Source organism: Drosophila simulans, chromosome X, assembly GCF_016746395.2.
Source record: "Drosophila simulans strain w501 chromosome X, Prin_Dsim_3.1, whole genome shotgun sequence".
NCBI classification, from domain to species: domain Eukaryota; kingdom Metazoa; phylum Arthropoda; class Insecta; order Diptera; family Drosophilidae; genus Drosophila; species Drosophila simulans.
The window spans coordinates 7,085,499-7,108,969 of record NC_052525.2 but is presented as its reverse complement, the minus strand read 5'-3'; the positions used below and the strand labels follow the sequence as shown (position 1 = coordinate 7,108,969).

The 23,471-nt window shown below is 41.4% G+C and overlaps 3 protein-coding genes across 5 annotated transcripts in view; 2 read left to right on the top strand and 1 right to left on the bottom strand.

Annotated features, from left to right (window-relative positions):
* LOC6725369 overlaps positions 1 to 23,471 on the top strand; it is a 38,702-nt gene that overhangs the window by 5,018 nt on the left and 10,213 nt on the right. The gene's annotated exons all lie outside the window — the stretch shown is intronic.
* LOC6725372 lies at positions 5,234 to 6,597 on the top strand. The gene has a single exon (XM_016172876.3). The coding sequence runs from the start codon at positions 5,313 to 5,315 to the stop codon at positions 6,312 to 6,314; it is 1,002 nt and encodes a 333-aa protein (XP_016038426.1). The 5' UTR covers positions 5,234 to 5,312; the 3' UTR covers positions 6,315 to 6,597.
* LOC6725371 lies at positions 13,410 to 13,879 on the bottom strand. Its single transcript, XM_002106352.4, has one exon. It carries the CDS (start codon positions 13,788 to 13,790, stop codon positions 13,449 to 13,451), a length of 342 nt encoding a protein of 113 aa, XP_002106388.2. The 5' UTR covers positions 13,791 to 13,879; the 3' UTR covers positions 13,410 to 13,448.

Below are 23,471 nucleotides of genomic sequence, written 5' to 3'. Positions count from 1 at the left end.
GGGCCTGCCATTTCCTATAGCTCAATTTTTTATTGCTTCCTGTCGTGCTTTTCCAACTTCCTGGGATAACCTGCCGCATTCCCCTTACTCTTCGTGTTACTTTTTTTTGTGTGTTTGCTGCCTCGGTTCTCATTTCAAAAGGCAACTTAATCGAGCAAAATAAACCGTTTTCATATGCTCGAATTGAGGCAAACACGTCGCATTACAAGGGGGAGTATTGTCATTTGGTTTGGTTCTTCGGTTCTCCGATTCTTTGGGGAATTTTCAAACGGGCCAAGGGGTTGCCTCTCATTTTTTCTTTTTTTTTTTTTTTTTGCACGGATTTTCTTGTTCACTTCACGCGCCGTTCGAAATGCGCGAAATCTCTCAGGTTTTGAAAGGAAGGGGGAGTTGCGGTGATAGGGAGTGGCTGCCTTTGTCAAAGGATTATCACTTCCTTTTGGGGGGATATTGTAAAGGAGCGAAGAGAGAGTAAAGAGCGAGTTCCTTTCTGGGGGCAGAGCTCTGCTAATGAGGTGTGCCCGTAACTGACTCCCTTTATATACACAGCAAAAATAGAATACTTTCACTGTACTAAATAAATTTTCAAAAATTCATCCCACCTCTTAAAACGAAGAAAGCTGAGTATATTTCAAAAATAACTACACGTAGTACTTCTTACAGTGTAGTTTCCTATTCCCCAGCCCCCCCATCCAGTTTTTCTCAGTACATGTGCCAGAGATGTTGGATTGACAGTGTGCAATATGCGTTGATTTTTTATGGCCTTCAATTTGCCGTGGATGTGGGGCCAAATGCCGAACTCTCCGAGTCGAAGTATAAGTCGATGCCGATGCTACGGAGTCGCGCTGTGCCGATCTCGAAATGCAGATAATAATTATTTCAATATGTGTGACTGACTTGCTTGAATGACTGACTGCCAGACGGCCAAACTGACGGAGGGATGGATGGGTGGACGGACGGACGGATGGAGATCGCAGGGCAATGCCAATGCCAAAACGTCGTCCCAGATCGTCATCGTCATGATCTTCATTATCATTATGCGAGTGGATCAAAACCGCGACGCCGCCAACAACATTTAAGTCGCTTTGCTTGCTTCTTTTTTAGAAACTTTCATGGGGTATATACAATTATATCTGCAGCTTGACTTATGTATATTGGAGAAAGTCAAATTATTTAAAATATATATTTAATTTTGGTTTGCACCAATAGATATGTATTAATTATTTTAATTTAATAGTTTAAAGGTAAAGAGAGTTCCCCATTTGACTAGCTAAATATGTAATTTTTCATAGTCCTAGAAGGGTATTTGCAATTTCTATTTGCACCATGCAAATTTTAGTTTGTTTTTCTTTATTTTTTTATTGCTCTTCTGTTTGTTCTTGTGTTTTTGTTTTTGCATGTGCTCCGTTTAGTCGTGTTCTTTTTGTTGTTGTTTTGGTTTTGGCTCTTGTTTTTGTTGTTGGTTTTCACTTAATCACTTGTTGAGAGCGAGACGGCAAGTGTTGGGATTTTAAGTTGAAAATTGAATTTCTAAGAATTACAAAACAGCAACAGAGCAACAAAGTGCCGTTGGCATCTCGCGTCCCCCCAAACCAAAGCGAATCAACCCCAATCCGAATCGGAATCCCCCGTCGAATGTGTTTCATACGGATACGATACCATCGCACCACCATCTTATACCGATCTGGCTTGGCTTAAGTCCCATATATGCCGTATCCCATATCCCATATTCCATCTACCATATCCCTTATCCCCCCCAAACTTTGTCCATATCCCGTATCATCGCGACGGGCTTCGTTTCATTGCATTGCATTAATTTTGCCAATTAAAAAGTAAATAGAGCCTGCATCCTTTTGCTGGATATCTACCCAATTTACCCCATCTCTGTCTGAATTGCGAAGGGTATCTTGTGGTGGAAAGAGAGGAAGAATCTTTTTCGGTTGTGGGCGCGCAAAAGTTTTCAATACAATTTAATCCAATCTGCACTGTACATTTGGATAGATGGATGATACATACATATATTTTTCGACTGATGAATGCCACAGGCATTGCCACGCCCCCTACTCATGGAATCATTTTTCGTATGCCCCAAGTGCCTGGCTCAATTCAATCAGTTTTTTTTTTTGGAGAAGCCGCACAGTGGTTGGAGATTTGTCCATGGCAACCGCGTTATTTCGCCCACTGTACCCGCACAAGTGAATTCGCTAAAGGCAATAAAGGCCTTTCGTTCTGTGCAGTTTTAATAAATGCAAAAAATTTATATGATTTATTTAAAAGAAAACAGATTCAATATAATATTTGAGTGTGTATTTTTCATTTTAATTTTTTTGTAATCACTTTTTCTAGTATTTTTGGTGACAATTTCGGTTTGCTATATACATATGTACATACATATGTATATAACCAGTACATACATTTTTTGTGGAACCATTCTTATTTTGGGGGCGGTGGATCCTCATAGTCTTCTTGTTGTGGCTCAAGAGTGGGGCAGGCAATCTTCTGGGGCATCCAGTCGCAACCGTTTTGTGGCGCAATTGTCTCAACCGTCGACGCGTCGCTTGCGTATCGCATATCGCACCTGATGGGCTGGTCCAAAACAGCCGGCTAAAACCGCTCCACCCTTTTGGCCCCGCCACTTCCACCACCATCTTTTTCTTGGCCGGATTGCTATGCTCCGAACCAAAGCCAAAGACCCAGGCCCAAGTGGCAGCAGCCAACCATTCGTATAATTGTCGATGCGTTAAGGTAATTGTACACCCAGCCAACTGGCTGCCAACTGAGGCAGCAGTTTAGACAAGGCCGATCCAGCCAACACTGTGAAAAAATTCGAAATAAAATGCTAGATGGTATATTTTTGCACTTTGCTACAAAATATTGTTTTTAAAAATAAAGCAAGAAAAAGTTGAACTGGCTATTTTAGCTTACTTTTGACGGTTAACCTTATTGACCTTTTTAGCAGTGCACATGTGTATCTGTACCTCAGAGCATACCGTTTCCGTGGGTGAAGGGATGGGGAGGGGGCGTTGAGTGTTGGGGGCGGATGGTGGAGGGGGTGTCACTGGAATAGATATGTTGCTCTGGCTTCTGTTCAATGCCTTCGCCGCAGTAGTTGCCATCGTCGATTCACTCAGTCGTTTCTAAGTTTGCGTTTGTCGTCGTTTGCCATATTGATGGCACGCTCCGCCGCCTAGCTTTTCATCTGCCCCTCCCTCTTTTCCGACCACCGCCCACCGAACCGGCCGCCCACAAAAACCCTCCCAGTTTAGACGCCCCTGGAGAGCATTTAAAATTTTAGTTTTCTGCTGACAACCAGCATTTTGGCCATAGACAGACATCGGTCTTAGTTTGGTTTTCGGTGTATGGTTTTGGTCTGATTTGCTAGATTTGATTTCAGGAAATCTTAACCGTCTATCTGTATCCGTCTCTCTCTATCTTCATACACCTGCCTGAATGCCTTCGGTTTTGGATAACGATTTGTATACCGATTCCCATTTGGATACGCATTTGTCAAGCCCTTTTGTTTGGCTTATTGTCTCCGTTTGCCTTTTGTTGCAATTGAAAAATTATAGAAATTAAATGCCGGCAAAGAAGAAGACTGAACGGAATTGACCAAGGTCCAGTTGGTTTGGCAATGCGAAATGGGATTAGATTCACTGCGGTTTCTACTGTAAAGGGGAGGAGCATCAATGAAAGTGGCAATTCGATAGCTTACTTAATGTTCTGCTCATTGCTCTTTTCGACTGAGTTCGTTATGGTTAACCCCACAGTTTATCAGGTGTTTAAAACTGGTGACCTGTTAGAGTAAAAACAAAGGCCAAGAGTTTTTCAGACTTAACACAAAATAATTTATTAATTAATAAATTTATACAAATGACCCCTATTATCCTAAATAATTAGAAATCTCTGACTCCTTTCGATAGTTGATCACACTTTTATTGGCGCTTATTTTTTTGGGAAGGAGGGGGACTGTTTCCGAATTCCTCGACTTGGGTCCCGGAGTCAACTACATCGGCACGCATATATCACAGTATATCCGAGGGTTTGTTCGCTGGCAGTTTCGTATAATTATACCCGTTGCACGTGAAGTAAAAGGGTATGCTAGATTGGTTGAAAAACAAGTAAGAGGTGGAAGCAAGCCTTTCCAGCCATATCAAGTATTTATATTCTTGATCAGGTTCGATATTTAGCATGCATTTAATGCATACAAGCCTCTTCCGTGCACCCTTTTTGGAATAAGTTTCTCTGAGTAACGGGTATCCGATAGTCGAGCAACTTTAGCATTCCCTCCTTTTTTTATATGCACTCATCAACAGCTCATATATATTTTTATTGCCAGCGCGAACAGCGATATGCATCTGAGGCATCAGAAACAAGAAAAAGATCAGGCGGCAGATGAAGATGCGGCTGAATCCGAATCCGAATACGAATCCGAATCCAAAGATCATTATGACGACGATGGGGATGGACGGGGTTGGAATGGGATGATGACTATTTCTGCGTACAGATTTCCAATAAAAATTCTGTCGACTTGAGTTCGGTTTTCGGCCGACTCTCCGTATTTCATCTGGTGTGTGAGCGAGATTTACACGCTGATACAAGAATATATACACAAAAGTAACAATAAAGGCTGGAAGCAGCGGCGATACGTTAGTCACTCCGATTCCGATTCGTTGTCTCTCTCTCTGGCCCTCTGGGCGTTAAGATTTATTTCTTTATTTTGGCAGCCAGTGGCCAGAGTTGTCTCTCTGTTTTATTACCAGGAAATTTGTATTTAATACGTTTTTTCCGCGTTTTTGTAGCGGGTTTCGGGTGCACGAGATTGTCGCCTTTAAGCTTAACCCACTAACCAAAAGGTTCTCCAACTAACTGTCGGCTATCTTAGCCCTTTGATCTACAAGCATTAAATGGATACAATGGGCTATGATCTAGTTTTGCCCCATATGGTGTGGTCGGTAGCCAATTTTCAATGGAAGCCACACACAATCGATCGCTTCGCAGAAGAGCTTCCAGCTTATATGCAAGACCTATAACTTCTCTATGATCTTATCGACTTGTTGGCCCGCACTAATCGATTTCGGGGTATTTTGTAGGCCCTATTTTTGAGGAAAACGCTTGTGGAACATAAGGTACATATAATGTACAGTAAGGTACAATGTAAGTCCTACTTTTCTAAATTATGGTATATTCGTCAGAATTTTTTTTGAGAAAAGAGTAAACTGTGAGTCAACATTTTAAAATATCCGACAGTACAATTGCAACCTTAGATATTATTATATTATCAACAGAAAACACAAAAAAAAAATACACCCGAAATGGGTCGGTGTAATTTAATAAAAAAGAAGCAATCTAGCAAGATGCGACGACATACAATTGATGAAGAAAATAAAGACGATTATTATATGACTCCCGAAGAGGTACGGCAATCGATTGAGCGGTGGTCATTCCTTTGGCACTGTAGTGATTCTGATTCTGATTCCGGATCGGGGAGCAGTTTAACGTCACCATTGTTGCAACATGATCCATCTGCTTATGGAGACTGGCATGTGCGGGGTGAAGAATTTAATATAGAGACTACCGGCAAGGAAATGCTGATGAATCTAAGCAAATTTCCCTATCCGGAGATAATCAAACCGCCCGTTTTGCTAGATAACAAGTTGCCCAAAACTCTGCGGGTTAATCACTGGCCCTATATTACACACAAAATCTTTGACTACGTAATGCCGGACATATATATTCGGTCCATGGAGTTCATGAAGAAACCCGTATGTGAGGGAGCCGTGGGTTATGATCCTTTGTATTATGGGTCATCAATTTTGATCAAGCCTCTGTGCAAGTACAGTAAGCCTCGCAATTTTGCACCCACATGGACCAATACTAGCTTGGTTTCCTGGATAGATGGACGTCGTTTTGCCAAGATGGTGAAACGTAATGACTCGCGGATGGGAAATGAGAAGCTACTTCGGTGGACTAAGGTTCTCCCGTCCTGGAGCAATAAACTCCTGGCTGGACTAAGAAAGGACCCGGACGCTAAGCTAATTGCAAGGTGGAAGCGTCCCAGGACAAGACTTTTTTTGAATTCAGAATCCGATGCGATGGACAAGGAATGGGATGTGCGCGAGGAGGAGACGTTGCCATCGGATGAATATTACGCAGATTATGTAAATGATGATCCCGAAACACAGCGATCATGGAACTCCTCAGCTTCTGACGATTTTATGCCTAGGATAACCAAATCCCAGTCGGATCTCAATCTCGAATATTTAAAGACAAGGCCGATAATAAGACGTTATTATAGTTCGAGCAGTCTTTGTTAGTTATCTTAATTGAAGACTTATCGTCTTTAGAAGAAGGGCCGAAGTCATTTGTAAATGGAAAGAATTGTTTAAGGACACCGCAAATAGTCATGTATCAAAATCAAAAGTTCATTCAAAAAACGCCACTCTCAAGACCCCCTATTCCGATTTCACGCAATTAAAAAGACCAGCAGTTAAACGAGGAAAAAGAGCGGCAATTGTAACAGGCGGCAAGCTCATCGATCAGTTGAAATTAATAAAATACTCAATAAATGCGCTCACAAAAACGTGTGCAAACAATCGATCAATCAGCGATTTGACAGGCCCGCAAATCGCTGGGTGAGTTGGTTTCGGAATCACCGACTCGGTTTTGGCTTGGATCTGGGGACTTGGAACAGCGATTGGGATTGCGTCTGGAGGCCGAGTTGGCTGACAGCCAGTCTGCTACCAATCTGCGAGTCGAGACTTCAAAACAATTACACAGCAACATTTCCAAGAGCCGAGAATATCTGTGTATCTTTAAGGTACAGGCGCATCTGTATATCTTAGGGGATGAGTTTCTCAGTTTTCGAATCTGAATCATGAAACCATAATCGGAATCGGGCAACTGCCACCGTACAACTGCGACGACTGTTGGCCTGTTGATTCGAGCGATTAATCGATAACAAATAAAAACATTTCGACAACTACTTCCAAAGAACGCTCTCCCAGCAGCAACAATACAGCAGTGCCAACTTCAGAACCACCACACAAAACCACAATTCCCTTTTGCTGCAGTGGGGAAAATTACTGGTATATATTAATACTAATGTGGCCTGCATGAAGCTAACGAGTAAATATCAAATTCGAAGTGACATTCATTTGGATTTAATTTTACGTTTATGATCTTATGTTAAATAATATATAGTTAATAACATATGCATACATTTAAAGATTTCTGGCAGTGCACCTCGCCACTAAACCAACTCCATCGGAGGCTGTCAACAACTCGACATTGTGTGTATGAGTGGCGTGGTACGCATAAATGCCATGGAAATTTTCTTTTTAATCAATTATGAGTATTAAGCCAAGGGGCCAACCGTCCATATGGGGATCGCTGGGAATGGGGATTTCGGGAGTATTCCGGGGTATTCCGGGGTATTTCATGGAGGGATTGGGGTGATTCGAACGCCGCACTGTGTATCTTGTATCTTGTATCTCCGATCACCGATCGTTGGGGTGAGAGAGCTCAAATGTGAGGCGCGCGCGGCGGCAGCAAGATAAAAATCGCAAACATTCTTTATTGAATGCTGTAGATGCCAACGCCAGACATCTCGCTGTATATATTCGTATGTGTTTACCATACAAGTGTAATCCCTAAGACCAAGTGGAGTGGCACTTCGAGTACTTCTCCAAGTGAAGTGGTAGCCTATGGTAGGCAAGCTGCCAGTCCTCTTCCTCGAATTGGATTGGGGATAGATTTGCAGGATCCCTTGGGGAAGGTTTTCAAGTTATGCATCGAAAATTGAAACTACCAGATTATTAGAATCCTTTAAGGCATGTATAAAATTCTTCGAAATTGTTGGAATGTGGTTATTAAATTCTCTTAAAAGCCATTTCACCTTGAATTGACAAACTATAGTATTTTATGCCTTTGTGATACGGTATATACTTATGGCACTCTAAACATCTATACTGGGATTTTTTGAAAATTGATAGAAGGAAAAATTGCATTTCTGCTGGTCCCACATACCCGGCATCTTAAGAAGAAGTGCACAACGTCAAACAAATCATAATCGGTGGCTGGTAGACAGTAGCTACATACGCTTCAAACGGTCGACAGTTTGTCTGTCAAATTGACATTACACGCAGCGACGCGACTGCGACGCCGGCAGAGGGTAAGTCAAGTGCCGGCAGAGGCAGAATCACCAACAAGTTGCATTTACATATCACAAGCTCTGCGTCCATACACTGACCAAAATAACAAGCCAGATATACACTTTTTATCGAGTTTTCAAACATCTGCGGACTTTTGTAGATTAATTGTTGATTTCCAAAAAAAGAAGGTCATAGCTTAGATTAAATATTTATAACAGTCCTGATATTTTCTGCCAGTGCACCAAGACCTCTGGTTGGACTTGGACTTGGATTGAGCCCTGGTCTTGGACTCGGACTTGGAATCGGTCCCAGTCTGAGTTTTATTCCGGGCGTAGGCCGCTTGACTGACTGACGGACTTGGCTGTTGGCTTCTGTTTGCGGCGCTGACTCAGCTGAATCTGGACCTGAATCCCAGTTCGAGATCGAGTCCGAGCCTGAATCTGAACCTGAACCTCAAACCGAAACTGAAGATGATGAAGCCAAGGCGAAGGCTTCCACCTGAAGCCGATGATTTTCCGCTTGGTTTGGCTTCGCCTGGCAACCTGTTGGCAACTCATTAAATAATGCCGATGACTGGACAAATTCGTATTATGGTTGTTTTATTTTATTTTTTTTTTTTTTTTTTGTGGTGATTAAACAAGCCCAGCATAATCCTTGCTGTGCAGTGGAATTGCATTTGACTGGGGGACCGGAACGTTGGCGTTATAATTCTACCAGCCCACCTCCATTCGGGGTTTCTCCTTTATTTCCCCATAGCCCCGATCTCCTCCAGCTGACAGTTCTCCTCGTGGCGAGGTTGCTTCTGGTTCCTTCTGTTCCTGTGTATTTGTGTGCCAAAGTGACACTTGTACAGATTTTCTTAATGCGCCAAAGTGCCACTTGTCGTCTGTTGACGCTCCTCGTCCTCCGTTTTCCTTCCTTCCAGAAGTTCCACAATCCGCACAGAAAATCCCAGAACGCCAGAGATCGAAGCCGTTTTGTACGTGTCTCGGCAGTAAAATTTTGTGAAATCAGCGCTAAAGCGAAGACAAGTTACCAGGGAATCCTCAAAACTTGTCCGTCGCCCAGGCACAATTCTAATTGCTGGCCAACGCACAATTTGTCACATGCCAAATTAATAAACGACTTGGCCAAAATGCACCTTTGCCTTCGAACCGAAAACAGTAGCAGCTGATTTTGGCTTCAAGTTGGCAGAATCGGTCCTTTGATTGAGTGGATGAGTTGTCGGTTAAACTGTGTGGGTTTCAATGGAGCGCGAATGAGTGAAGTCAGAAGTAGTTTTTCTTGGCAAAGCAACTTTAACACTTCAGATGTGTGAGGTCTTACGGTAGCTGTAGTCCAAATATTTCCATTAAAATAGCCAAATTAAACAATAAGTGTTCTAAATCTGTGATTTTAAAATATGGCCCATCCCACAACCATAAGAAATAAAAGCGACAAAATGTATATAATAAAATATATATATTGAACTTTTTTGAGCTCTCCATTAAAGGGGAAACCATTTACTTATTTAACCTCTTGAGTCGCCATTATCAGTAATTACCTTCCTCCAATCACCGAACATTTAATAAATCTCAAAGGGGCGTTCTTAAGTTCCAGCAACCCAGCAACTTACTCTTAATTGCAACTAGTTGTTGTGATTATTATAGCGCGTAAATGAAGACTAAGACTGGGTATGATCAAATTTGTAGTTTATGTGTTGAGTTTAAAATGTACTTCATATAATTATTTATTAGCTGCATAACCTAGAGTCTTTAACATTTTACCAACGAAATGCTTTAAACCTTATTAAAACAATCATTTCAATAAAAACTATGGTATCTTCTAGTCGGGTTTCTTATTATCTCAAGGATAGCCACTTGTTGCTGCTGGCTGCTTGATTTTGTTGTAATACTGGGCAGTGCCCCGGGGCACTGTTTATTTTCTTGGTTTTTGCCTCTTGTTTTTCCCTCTCTGGTTGAGGCTGCCACTTAATTTATTTGTCACCGAACCGAAGCGCAAATGAAGTTCGAAAAAACCAACCGACATGCAAAGGCATCCGAGAAAAGTCAACAAACAGCGACCACGGAATCGTTTGAAATAATACGAGAGGGGAGGAAAAACGCAGGCAGCAGCAAAAAAGCTGAAGAAATAATTACAAATTAAAATGAAACACGGAATGGGACAGACATTCAGACGGACACACACATGAGGAAGAGCCGGGCTTTGAGATGATATAGGGGGACTTTGAGGGGCCAGAGTTTTACCAACTTTATAAATAGCTGCGTTGACGACGGCGCTGGCCACGCATGCGCAAAGATTTGTCATAATTGATAAACGACAACAGCAACATTCGAGACTCCTCCATTCAAAAAAACAACAACAAAAAATAGTCTTTACAGAAAAATGACAAGACAGCCATCGAAGTGGCCACTTTTTTTTAGGGGTGGACCAGCGATCTCAGGCTCCCCGCTCACATTTCCCTTCTGTGACTGTGATCACGCCCCGATGAACATACAAATCGAAGCTACTGCATATTAACCCATTAAGTTGAGAGAAAGGAAATGGCCATATAATTTATATATTATATATCGGCTTAAATAATCTAATTGAATAAACGTATTGCAATGGGAAATAACGAGAAATTTGCGTAAGAGAATACTGTTGCAAATCCCCAATCGATCTTCGCCCAGATGTTCCTCCAGATATCCAGATACTTTCAGCAGCTGCCAGACATAAAATCCGAATCGCAGACACAGGTGACGATGACAATGACAATGACAACTTCAGCACCCGATTCAACTGGAATCACAGCTTTAACTGCAACTTCAACTTCATGTTGAACGATGACGCCAAATTGGCAACGCGTTTCTGTTTCTGTCTTTTTTTCGCCGTTTTTGTCGACCGAACGTGAGAACCAATTGCTATGTATGGTCATTACAAGCCGACCAGTCCATCTGAAGGTCCGTTGGTCAGAGCGAGAGATATAACCCATAAATATTTTAATGATGATTACATTTTAAAAACAACGAGCGCTGCAATGGCATCACGAAATCGAATGAGTGAAATCACAGGCCTGGGTGATGGGCATTTCGATTGGAATCGGGATCGGGGAATCGGAGATCGAGGATCCCAGTATGCCCATATCCCGGTATCCCAGTATCCCAGTATCCCACTGATGATGAGCTACTACCCCGGCACTGACGACATTTTTCGAATTACATTGACAGGCGGGGACGGGACTAAAAGCGATAATTATTGCCAACTTGCGGCGCTGTAAGTGTTGGCGATCGTGTTTCGCGGCAGCGTTTGTTGCAGCTGTTTGCTGCACCGATTCCCATCCTATCCCATTCCAACCCCAATCCCCGGTATTCCCTGGTACGCCCCGATGTCCCCAACATAACCCTCTGCCTGATCGACGGCGTCTTGCCAATGTAATTTCAATAATTTTATCTGCCGCCGCTCGCGTCTGCCGTGATTCGATTGGCGAGCGGTGACAGATCAAAGCCCATGGCCTCTACACATTGAGAAAAATGACAAAAAAAAGTCCAACTACAAAGATGTTTATATCGCAAGAACCAACTGGTATCTGTTATATCTAAATTTTGTAGAGGACAATCAACTGTTATCAGTCCTCCTTTTCTATACTTAAACCCCAAATCTGTAAAAAATTGATTCAAATATATTCATAGATGAAATGCATTTTCGCTCAGTGTTTTCACGTCGGCAAAGATCTGTGATCGGCGTTCACAAGGCAGGCGATGGGTGGAGCTGCTCGATTCGACTGCTTTTGGAGCTGCCTGCTCCAGATGTTTAGCTGCACTTTGGCGGCTCGATGAGGAGTTCCTGCGATCGCAATCACATCGAGGTTCAGGCTCAGGCTGAGCTTGAGGTTCAGATTCACTTTGAGGTTGAAGTAGAGGTCCCAGTTTTAAGGCTTAGCAATGTGCAATCATCAACATCAGAGCAAGCGTCATCAGCCGACCACTGCCAATTACTCGGCAGCATTGTTGACATGCCTTTTGCCATTTGCATCGTTTTCGTATTGATTTGTTTAACTCTCCGCTCTGCACACACACAATTTTCGGCTTCCAAACCGAACAGAACAGATTCGATTCGATGGCACTGCACTGCATTTTTCTCCCACGGCCCAAAAAGCGTGTGAATGGCCAAAAGGCAGAATGAACAGTTCAATGTGCCCATCAAAATATGTCAAAAATCTATCGAAGGGCGACAATCGATCCGACATTCTTTCTCCCTGAAATCAGTTGCATTCCTAAACGTTCTGTAGGTCAGTTATCGACCTAGTTTACGTGTTGTTCTCAGGTAATTCTTGTCCTTTTAGATGGAAGTAAGGAGTTGCTTTGAGTTCTTAATAAAGACTTTATAAGAAAAAATTCGCGTGCTTATTTCTAAAATATTATGTTGAATTCAATGATAAAAGTATATTTTAAGCCCTATATTGTTTATTGGATATATAAAATAAACCAGCTACTTGATATTAATATTGACTGAACTCTTAATACGTCTTGCCACCAAAGCCACCAAGAAAAAATCACAAAAACCAAAGCAATCTCTCCCCGATCGGTTAGATCCACTTTCGGGCAATTAAAATTCGATTGAAATCGCCACGAGGTGAACATGTTAATGAAAGATCGCCACGCCTGTTACCACAGTCGCATTTTTCCCACACCAATTGGCAATCGAATGGTGATTTCAGGGTGACAGACGGGGGGAGTTCCAAAACCCCGATTTATCGGGTTCCCGAGTTCCCTCTACAAACAAAAAAGCGCAGTCGCATTTCATTTGGGATTCCGTGAGCGTTTCGGTTCAAACATAAAATAAATAAAAATCAGTACAATTCGAAGAGCTGTTGTCGCCTTTGAGCTTTTGCGACAATCACTCACGTTGCCATTTGGCGGTTCCGTCTCAGGTCCCCGCAAGCCCCCTTCCCAAGACCCCCTTAGCTCCGCAACACTTTACCCTTACCCCCTTTGTTGTGCCAACCCTTTCCTCAAGCGTTCAATCATCGGCGATTGTCTTTGAGGCCCGATTCATTCGTTAAACGTTCTGCGTATTGAAATGAAATTTGTGTCGCTCGACACGATGACTTATTCAATTATTCGATACGATACCACGTGATTGAATTATTGAAATAAGTTGGAGTCCAAATCCCATGTAGTTTCTTAAAGCAGACCTCTATTTGGCTTGCAAATATAACTTATATAAATGTATAGTTATTAATATGTAAACATCTATTTACTTTTAAAATTTACATGAATTGTATTAATTTTTATGATCCTAAGGTACACTTTAATTTCACATCCATATTTTCTCGGTAAACTGAGATATTAGCTTCGGTTTGGAAGAACTTTTTGAATCTGCCTGCGTTTGTGTGCTAATATCCTGGACCGATGTCTTTCGCGTTCCGATAGTTTTATCTCCATCGCCAGACTGTTTTTCGGCACCGCCTCGTACGATTTGTAGGTATTCCTCTAGGCTCAATGTATTCCTTCCCTGAGCCGATCCCAAGGTGGTATCATTGGTATTGAGGCTGGCCAGAAAATCTGTAATGGTGGCGTAATGGACACCATTACGCCGACATCGACTGTATTCCAAGTCCCGATCACTGCTGCTCCTCCGGATCTGATCTCCGTCCATCGTGATTGATTTAAAACAAATAATTTGGCAGTGCTGTCAAAAGTAATTTTGTAAAACATTTACTGGCAAGCAAAATATACAACGTAGCCAACTTTGTTTTATTGAAGAATTAATACAATTTTATTTGGAATGTAGTAAATCCAAAAGTGTTAGACAAATTTAAATTTGAATTCGATTTAAAGCTTTTATTTCGTCAATAATTGTATATTCATATGTAATATGCAAATATTACATTTTTTAAGCATATTCGGTGACTTCTGTTCACATTCCTGGATTAGTTAGACGCAAATTAATTTAACATGAGTTCGAACAAATAATAAACATGTGGCTTTTCCTTTTCCGAGAATAAATTCCAAGGGGAAAAGGGGGTATAAAACCCCACTCGTTTGACAGCTCATTTTGCATAATTGTGCGGCGCGACGGGCAGCGCATACAAATCGATTATTGAACTGAATTCCTGATATATATTTTTTATGGTTTGATTTATGATCGCCATGCAGTTGTCAGTCAGTCAGCTTGTCAGGCAGTCGAAGGGTGAGTGGAGTGGTTCTTTAACGATTGAGCATCAAAAATGCTAATTGAGCTGTTTATCGATTTGTCAACAACAATAACCCGCAAACAAAGTCGAACAATGGCCACATCAGCGGCGAAAATGTCATTTGTTCATTGTTGCTCGGTTTGATGGGGCTTTTGGGACCCCGTTTCAAGAGGACCCCTCCCCCCCCCCCCCCCCCCCCCCCTTCCCTCATCATCATGCTCTCCATTGAGTTTTATTGACTATTAAAATTGTGTCAAAATGTGTTTGAAATTTTTTATTGTTAATTATACGCGGCGGGCGTAATGTGGAACCAATAAACAATATCGGCTTGGCAATTGAAATTCGGTATTAATCGTTTGTTATTTTCTTTCGCTTTTTTTTATTTGCTTTTGTTGTTGTTTCGCTTTGGGGAATACTGGGAATTAATTTGCCGAACTAATTAAAGTATAAGGCAGGCAAGCATGAAACCGAATCTGAAATCAAATCAAAATCGAATTCGAAAAACACTCAAATGAATAGACAGGCGGATCGGACAAGCCGACAAGTTGTAGTCCCAGATCCAGGTGCTGGGCTATACACTGGGAAAAACTTATGTCGCTGTTAGGCTTAAATACAAAGTTTAACAGTCTGACCAAAGTTTTTAATACAGCTGTTGCTGATTGAATTCGGAAATAGTATTGCAACTATTCCTATAATCACTAAAAATCATTGCAAAAATAAGATTTCCAGCAGTGCAGAACCAAATTCACAAGCAAGTTTTGGTTGGAGTTTGAATAATGAGCCCTGAAGATAGAGCCGTGGCAAATACCGATTTCACTGACCGCCCTGAGTGAACCGACAGAATGAAAATACTGACTGAATGACTGACTGAGCGAATGACTAACTGACTGACAGAACCCCAAAAGAGATCGCGGGGGGCTGGTCAGGCGGATCCTGACTGACATTTGATTATTGGCTTCCAATTTGTTGCAGTTGTTTTTTCCCTTTTTGTTTTTATTTTCCATTCAAGCGCAAATTGCGTGCCTGGCAATTTGCAAAAATACAAAAAAAGGAGTATATGTATATGTATATCCAGGTATATCCAGGTGAGGGAGCAAAAGAGAAGGAGCGATCAGCGAACAGAAGTCAAATTGTGGCCAACATGGAAATTAATGGAGCAATGGAGCGACGGCGATCGAAAAAAAATAAAGGCGAAAAATCGGAGATGGAGATCACGGCTGCTGTTGCTGCTCCTACTTTTGCTGCAAAATCGGCGGCAGGAAAGGAGTTATTAAGACAGAAAGGGATAGCCAGAGGTTGGCCGGGTCTACCTTTATTTTTGCTCTTATTTTTCGCTCTGTTTTTCTTTTAATGAAGGCAGTTCAATCGATTTGGCTGGCTGCGAATCGTGGCAGCCCCACCTCCTCAGCCTGAACCCAATTTCCAGTTCCAGTTGCAGATCCGATTTTCAGTGATGGCACTTTTATGAGAAAGCTTTTCGTTCTATAGGGGCCATTCAAAATATGATGGGTATGAATCAGAAATGCTTTCCCAATAAATATTTTTGCAAAAACATTGCAACATCCTATTATTAACTAAATGGCACTATTGTAGTTTTATACATTTTATGATTTCTTTGCCGCTGTTTCGTGTCACGTTGCCGCCGTTGAAATCGGCCAATTCAGAGACCAGTCCTCGGCACAATTTCAGTCGGTAGTTGGTAGTTGTTGCTGCCGTGGCTGCTGTTGGCCAGGCCAAAAGAGCTGAAAACAAAAAAGCTATAAGCGCCCAGGGTCCAACCAAACTGAACCGAACTGAACCAGCGTTTTCGATCTGTCTGTCAGTCAGCTGCCATTTTTGCTTGGCTCGAGACTTGAGATTCGAGACTCGAGACTACTCTGCAGCTGAAGAAGCTGGAAACTGGGGGGGATCTGGCCAAGAAATCAGCCAACCAAGTCGGCGAACCAATTGATTGACATTGCCCACAACGCCCTTTTGCCAACTCGGGGCGGTCTTTCCAAATGGTCCGCTCAGTTTATCCGCTTTTGTGACCAACTGTACCGGAAATGTGTGAAAATGCAAAGAGCCATGAATGAATCGCTTAGTTGGCCGGCCAGTCGGACTTCTGTTGAATTATTATGCCCCCGACCAACTACTAATTATACAACAATAATTAATTAAGGCAAGAAGACGTAAAAAAAAAAAAACAAACGGGCAACAAAACCAGTTGGCCCAAAGCCGAAGTTCATTCAAGAAAAGCTACGGCTGACAATGACAAAAACAGTTACCAACCGTCGTTGAGCGGTCAAAGCCGTGTAATTATGAAATTCAAAGAAATGAAGCATTAAACCGAACCATCTCGAAACAAACGAGAAATATGATATATAAAAAAAATAATGTTCATAACTAAATTAGCATGGAGCCACCGCCCATTGATAACTCCACTTTTGGCTTGGTTTTGTTTTACTATTTTTTTCTGCGGTTGACAAATTAATACGTACGAAACTAAACCCTTTTTGAAGTCAACCGAACAGCTGGTTAGTGCTATAAAAACCAGGTCCATACTTTGATTACCACAGCCAAAAACTACGCTTTTCTCACCATTCCCTTTACGATTATTTTTACAACTATGATTATTATAATTTAAGACGCCTCTTTTACAATTTCCAACGAAAATTTCATATGCGGCAATGAATTTATAGACATTAAACTGAGAGTTATGTCTTTATAAATCCATGTTAGTTGAGCTCAATGGAAAGTCGTGACCAAACAGGGAGGGAGTATGAATTTCAGGAAACTACACAGGATTATTACTGAACTTGAAGGAATTTATGTTCTTTTGAAAATTAGTATTAGATGCTAGTTATTCACGGCCACCGATTTCAACTTATATCTGATCCTAATCTTTTATGTAACTATCTGTTCCGTCTGTTCGTCGCTCTTTAAATCTTATAAGATCGTTTCGAATCAGTTTCAGCAATTTTTCACGGGGAGCGCTTGCAACAATTAGTACAACTCCTGACACTTTCCTTGGATTCTTGGAGTTCTTGCAGTTCGGTTCTCATCGCTTCAATTGAGAAGATTTCCCATTTTCCCATGCGGTTTGCAATGCTCGAGACGTGTACACATTTCTAATTAAATTTTCAAAGTTGCTTTTCCATTCTGTGCGATTTTTGATTGACATTTTACATTAAATGTTCTGCACCCAGAGCTCGCGGAAAGTGGCCACGGCGAACGGGCAACGTTGAAATTGATCAATTTCACATAATTTCAAGGCAAGTCGGACGCGGTAATGCAAATCCGACAGATGCGACTCTACAACTCGCTCTACTCGCGACTGTTAGAAGATCTTAGATCGCTTTTCCCCTTCGGTATGGGGATGTGTGCATGTGGATTCCTTGGTGGAAGAGAGACTGGACCTGGCTTATGATTGACAACGGCTGGATTGAGCAGCGCTGTAAGCCCAAGCAGGCCCAATCCCAGTCTCCATCCCAGACCCAGTCCCAGTCCCAATCCCGAACCCAAACCCAAGTAAAACCAAACCAAAACCTAACCGAACAGATCTGAACCGAACGGAAAACCGAACCGTGGCGATCTGCGAATCCCTGACAGCTCGACGGCCTTTGGGCGATTTAAACGTTTCGGTTGCCTCCCTCACCGCTCCGCTCAGACACACTTGAAGAAATTAAAACTAAAAATTTAAATAAATTTTGATTTTAATTTGGTAATACGTATCACGAAATATTGAACCAAGCTATACATTTAATAAATGAAACTGTTAAATTTGACTACATTTGTTTGCAGTGCACTGCAACTCACCTGAGCTTTCCCCTACACCCCTCGCCTTTTAATTGCTCGCCGTCTGCTGGATTTCTTCAGCTTCTTTCACAATTCTCATTGATCTTTTTTCGAATGTGCGCAACTGTCGGATTTTGTGAGCTGTCAGTGGCTCTCTGCCGTGGAGACGGTGCCCCTCTTTAGCTCCCCGTCTCCTCCTGCTTAAGCCAGCACCGCTCTCCCCCCTGCGCACTTCTAACCATACGTTTAACCCCTTTGTGCCCCCCGTTCTGGATATGTGTCTGTGGCGTGGCATATCTTTGATTTGCTAATTAACGGTTTGTCGGTTCAGTTTGACATTTGAACATGAGTTCTTGACATTTCTTTTCTCTCTCCGCCGATTTGTTTGGGGTGTCAAGGGGTTAAGGGGGCCTGTTGGAGAGGGGGCCTTGGCAACTGGATTTTTTTGTAGCAGCCTATTGATTTGATCTGACCTTGGATTTGATAGAAAATGCCTGTGTGCAAAACTATCATTTAAATTCTAGAATTAATTTTTCATTAATATAATCTTTTTAATAATATATTACAACATTGTTTTAAGAATCATTAAATGCATAAATATAACTTTACTTGTTTCATTTCCTTGGTCATTCTCTCACTGATTCCAAGCACAAATCGCTATAGCTGCCACAAATTGATGGTCAGTTGGGATTTCAGACACGGCATAACATTGTTAACACCTTGACTTTCCCCATCCCGCTGGCCGGTTAATATTAATGATGATGTGGTGTTGATGTTAAGTGCAGTTTAATAAATGAATTGTCTCCCATTCCAGCCTCCGCAGAATTTGCTGCATTTCCATCATGCAAAGAAGTGTTTCCAGAGGACGAGCATTTCCCGTTGCCCCAAAGGCAGCTCGTAATCCATCACCAGATTTCGTTTGGGTTTCGTTAGCCATTGCATTTGCATGAGCTCAGGGCACAAAAATATTCCAACGGGTGCACTCAAAAAAATGCAAATATTTTTTCATACTATAATTAGAAGGAGCTCTTAAATGTAGGGCTATAGTTGGTTTTTGATGGCAGCAAACCAGGAGTTAAAGCTTTTAAATTGGTTTTCATACAAGCACATAATACCCTCTAGTTGTGCGGTTTTGAGTCACCTCTAAAAATTCAAATTAATAGATATACTGTTCAACCTGGCTTCGTTTCACTGTGCTGGCGATCATTTGTCTAATTTTCCGCCCTTCGACTCCCTTGTGCAGCTCATCGCCAAGGCAAGCCTACATATTTCTTACAACTTCTTCAAACAACTGCAACAACTGGTGTATCATAAACAACAACAACAGCAAAATCGCAATGTTGCTCTTGCACTTGCAACCTGTAACTAGCAACTAGCAACTTGCGACGCAGCAACAGCAACCAACTACAAGCTCCTCTGGGGAACCTTTGTGGCAAAGTGTTTTGGAATCTCTACGCCGTTTCGGTTGCTAACGTCTAACAAGCCAAAGAAAAATGGGCCCAACGCCAACTTTTGGCTAAAGCGCAAACACATTAAAAATTGCTCCTTCTTCGTCTTCGTCTTATTTCTTTGCAACTGCCTTAGATTGTTGCTGTCGCTATTGGTGTTTGGCAAAATACTCTAAGAAATTGAGTGAATTGGATAGCAACCAACATCTATAACAGTTGGAAGATTTTGAAATTTCACCTGATAATATTTTATTTTTTATTATTTCTTACACTTATAAATGCGACGCGTATGCTGATTGGTAAATTAATAATTTCCTATAAGAATAAACTGTCACAATCAACTGCTTTAAAGATAATACTTTATGAACTGCTTTGATATTCATCATCTAATTGGCTAAACTGCTTTAATTGAATTGATCTGCTTGGGATATGATTAAATTGGAAAATATTCCCAATTAATTGGGGTGCGTCTATTCTGATTAGAACTTCACTAAAATACCAACTAGAACATTTCGAATAAGTAGTGTATTTGATTTTCGAACGTTGTTAACTTTTTTTCCCATAACCATTGTATTTGGGCCTGAGGCCTCAAATGCACTTTGCGAAAAAAGCATTTCCTCCAAACTTGTCTCGATTTTTGCTGCTTGCCCCGAGGCGATTTTAGTGCGAAATAGCTCTCTTTGTGGACTTGCAAGTATGCTGTGTTGCCAGTTCGGTACACTGAGAACATTTGGAAACTCTTTCACTTCCCAAATAACTTATATTTGACCCATGATCAAATGTTTACTAAATCAGTTAATAAACTTTTTTATACCAAAAAAAAACAAGAAACTACATATAATATTACAAGCAATATGCGGTAGGCATAATTAAATATTTTTTATGGTGCATTTTGGTAGTTTGCTGGCGCAGCAACAATTTGCAGTCTGGCCATGCGATTTATCTTTGGGCTGGCAAGTTAATGTGGCAATTGTATGCTAAGCAGCAAATGCAATCGTTTTTTTTCTATATATTTTTTTTATTTTTGGATGGAAGGAAGGGTCTTGAGCAGGGGGGATGTCTTCAAAAAGGGGGCGGGGCTGGGGCAACGGTTTTCATGAATGAATTAGTCGGTGGGCAAAGTTTGGCTCTCGGTGGCGAAAGGGCAACAACTCAATTTACAGTTGTTATATTTGCTGGCGTTTTTCCCTGTTCCTGGCAATTTTTCTTCTTTTCTTATTTTTTTCTTATTATTTTGTGTTAGATTTTCTTTGACCAAAGTGGAATTCCATTGCCCACGGGTCGGCCATTTTTTCGCTGGAAAATTGCCGAAGAAAAATGTTGAAGAATACGCATTCTTTTTTTTTTTTGGGACATCTCATGGGTGTGATTTTAATTTCATACACAAATGAACGCGAATCGAGAGATACACCACCAACACCAAAAAAAAAAGAGCAGCAATAACTCCCACGAAGATTAATAACATAGAGGCGCACACACTCGTAAATAAATAACAAAAAAGAAATACAAAATGCACAAAAAATGAACAATAAGCGCGGGGGAGAGGCGAAAATGAAATTTATGCATAATGCCGAAAAGCGCGCAGGCGAATGGCCCATCAAAAAAGCGGCAAATAAAAGGCAAAACTGAAGAGGAATACTCAAAATGAAAAAAAAATGAAAAAGAAAATGCCAAACTAGGAAGAGCAATTGGATGAATTGATGGGTGGCTCTATGTGGTGGGGTCTTCTTCCTCTGGCATTCAGCTCCTGCTATGAGAAGTACAGAGCACTTGATTTCGAGACGCGGCTGAAAATTAAAAACGAATCATATATGCCCTGTGTTGGGGAGAATATGGAGGTGTCCGAAAGTACACATCACTTGTTAATCCTTTCTTCGAGTTACTTCAAAGCACTCCTGATGGATATACCAGTTTTCTTTAACATGATTATTAACTTCCCCCGGTTTCGCTGATTTAAAAATCTGTCTTTGAGTTCCCAACATTCGCCTTGATGCCATGTAGCCCAGTGAAATATACTGAAATGGCCAAATGGGCCACATCCTTGCTCGTACATCAAGGATCAATGGCACGTACCAGCACTAAAGTTATTAAAGCCATAAGATACACAGCCAGGCGGACGGGCGCCCGCAATCCAATCTCAATGCCCAACCAGCCAGGCGTCCATATGCAAAAAAAGAAAACAAAACAAAAAAAAAAAAAAGCACAAAATATCTTATATATTCGTATGTAAAGATGTACATATTTTGCATATGCGTACAGATAAATTTATTATATATGTGTGCGGCTGTGAGTTTGTGTTTTTTGTGAGCGATACATTTTGACGCACCCCCTCTAGAAAACCCCCTCCCAACTAAAAACGGAGCTACACGACTTTAAACCCATCAAACCATTAACAACAACAACAATAGGACGGGGACAGTTCTGCCATCTACATATGCACTGCAAGAAAATATACGCAATGCAACAGATAGCCTAGGATCACAAAAAAAAATCGAATTACACGAGACATTTTTAATAGTTTAAAGTATGTGGTTTAATTATTTTCTAGAATATTTTGTCGAAGAATTTCTTTCTGTGTAAAAATGCCATCCCTTCCCCATCATGTGAGTAAAAATTTGCGTATGAGTCAACGGCAACGACGTTTATCTTTCAACCACCACCCATCAGAAAACACAGGTATGCACCCCTGCCCCGCCTCCCGACACCCGCCTTCAGCCACCCATTCCGCCCACTTGATATGTATCGCCGTTGTCGTCTACAGTTATAAAATATATATGAGTAGGGGCGACAAGCGGCAAACGCTTGGCTCAAGAAAAATCGACATGGCAAACGTGTCGGAAACGTGTCGCAAATTTGTCCGTCGAACGTCGAGCGGAATCGGAATGGCAACGCGTTCGCCCACTTTCCGGGATTACGGAGCGGTCCATTACGGACTTATATAAACGTAAACCAGGCATCTGAAAAAAAACAAGCATAAAAGTCCTGGTATGGTTACAGATTGCCTTGACTTTGTTTTAGACTAGTTCTAGGTTAGCTTATGATTCTTGGGAATTAACCTTATGACTTTCACAGATACGTTTTTCGAGACCGAACTACATAAGTTTACGAAACACGAACTAAAGATTATTATTACAAATATATGCAAATGTGTTATTCAATTTAAAAATATATATACCGGTTTTACTCTTGAAAAAATAATGTGGTTCTGCTTAAGCTTTCCCGGGGTTCAGGATTCAGGATTCAGGGATTCTAGATTCGGGATTCGGCCTCCACACAACGATGAGAGCTGGTGCTATCCGCACATTAACGCCCGTAACGTAATTAAACAAAAATAATGGTCTCAATAATCAAGGCAGAGCCATTAAAGCCAGCTATGTAGCTACCCCTTTTTATTTGGGCTCTGTCGTTTTTTCCGAGTCTAGTGATTATTTGCTGCGGTGCTCTTAAGTTCCAACCCCCTTTTTTAGATTTACACACATGGAGATTTATGGTCGGGACTGGGACCCCCTTTTACCAACAGCGCTCTACATTCTGTATCAAAAATCAATTAATGACAATAATTTTAAAATTAAAACAATTCTGTGTGCTGTCCCGCCAACATGTGTGAAATTTAATGACTTTGAAGATATTTATGGAAATAGACAAAGTCTTGGGCGCTCAGGCCCAAAGCCTTTTGCCATTTCGTTTGCAATTATCGAGTATATTGCGTAGCCGCCCCTCTGTCCTGCCGAATCGTATCCCCGAAATGGTCGCCTTTTTGTTGTAATTAGATGAGAGCAGCAGCAGCCACGCAAGGGTTTAATTACATTTTGAATAGGAAATTTATGAAACAAGTTTCGGTTCGGCTCAGTTTTTGGGTTCAGTTCTGTTTGGCTCAGTATCGTTTTTTTGGTCCTGGAGTTTAAGTTCTCCATAGGA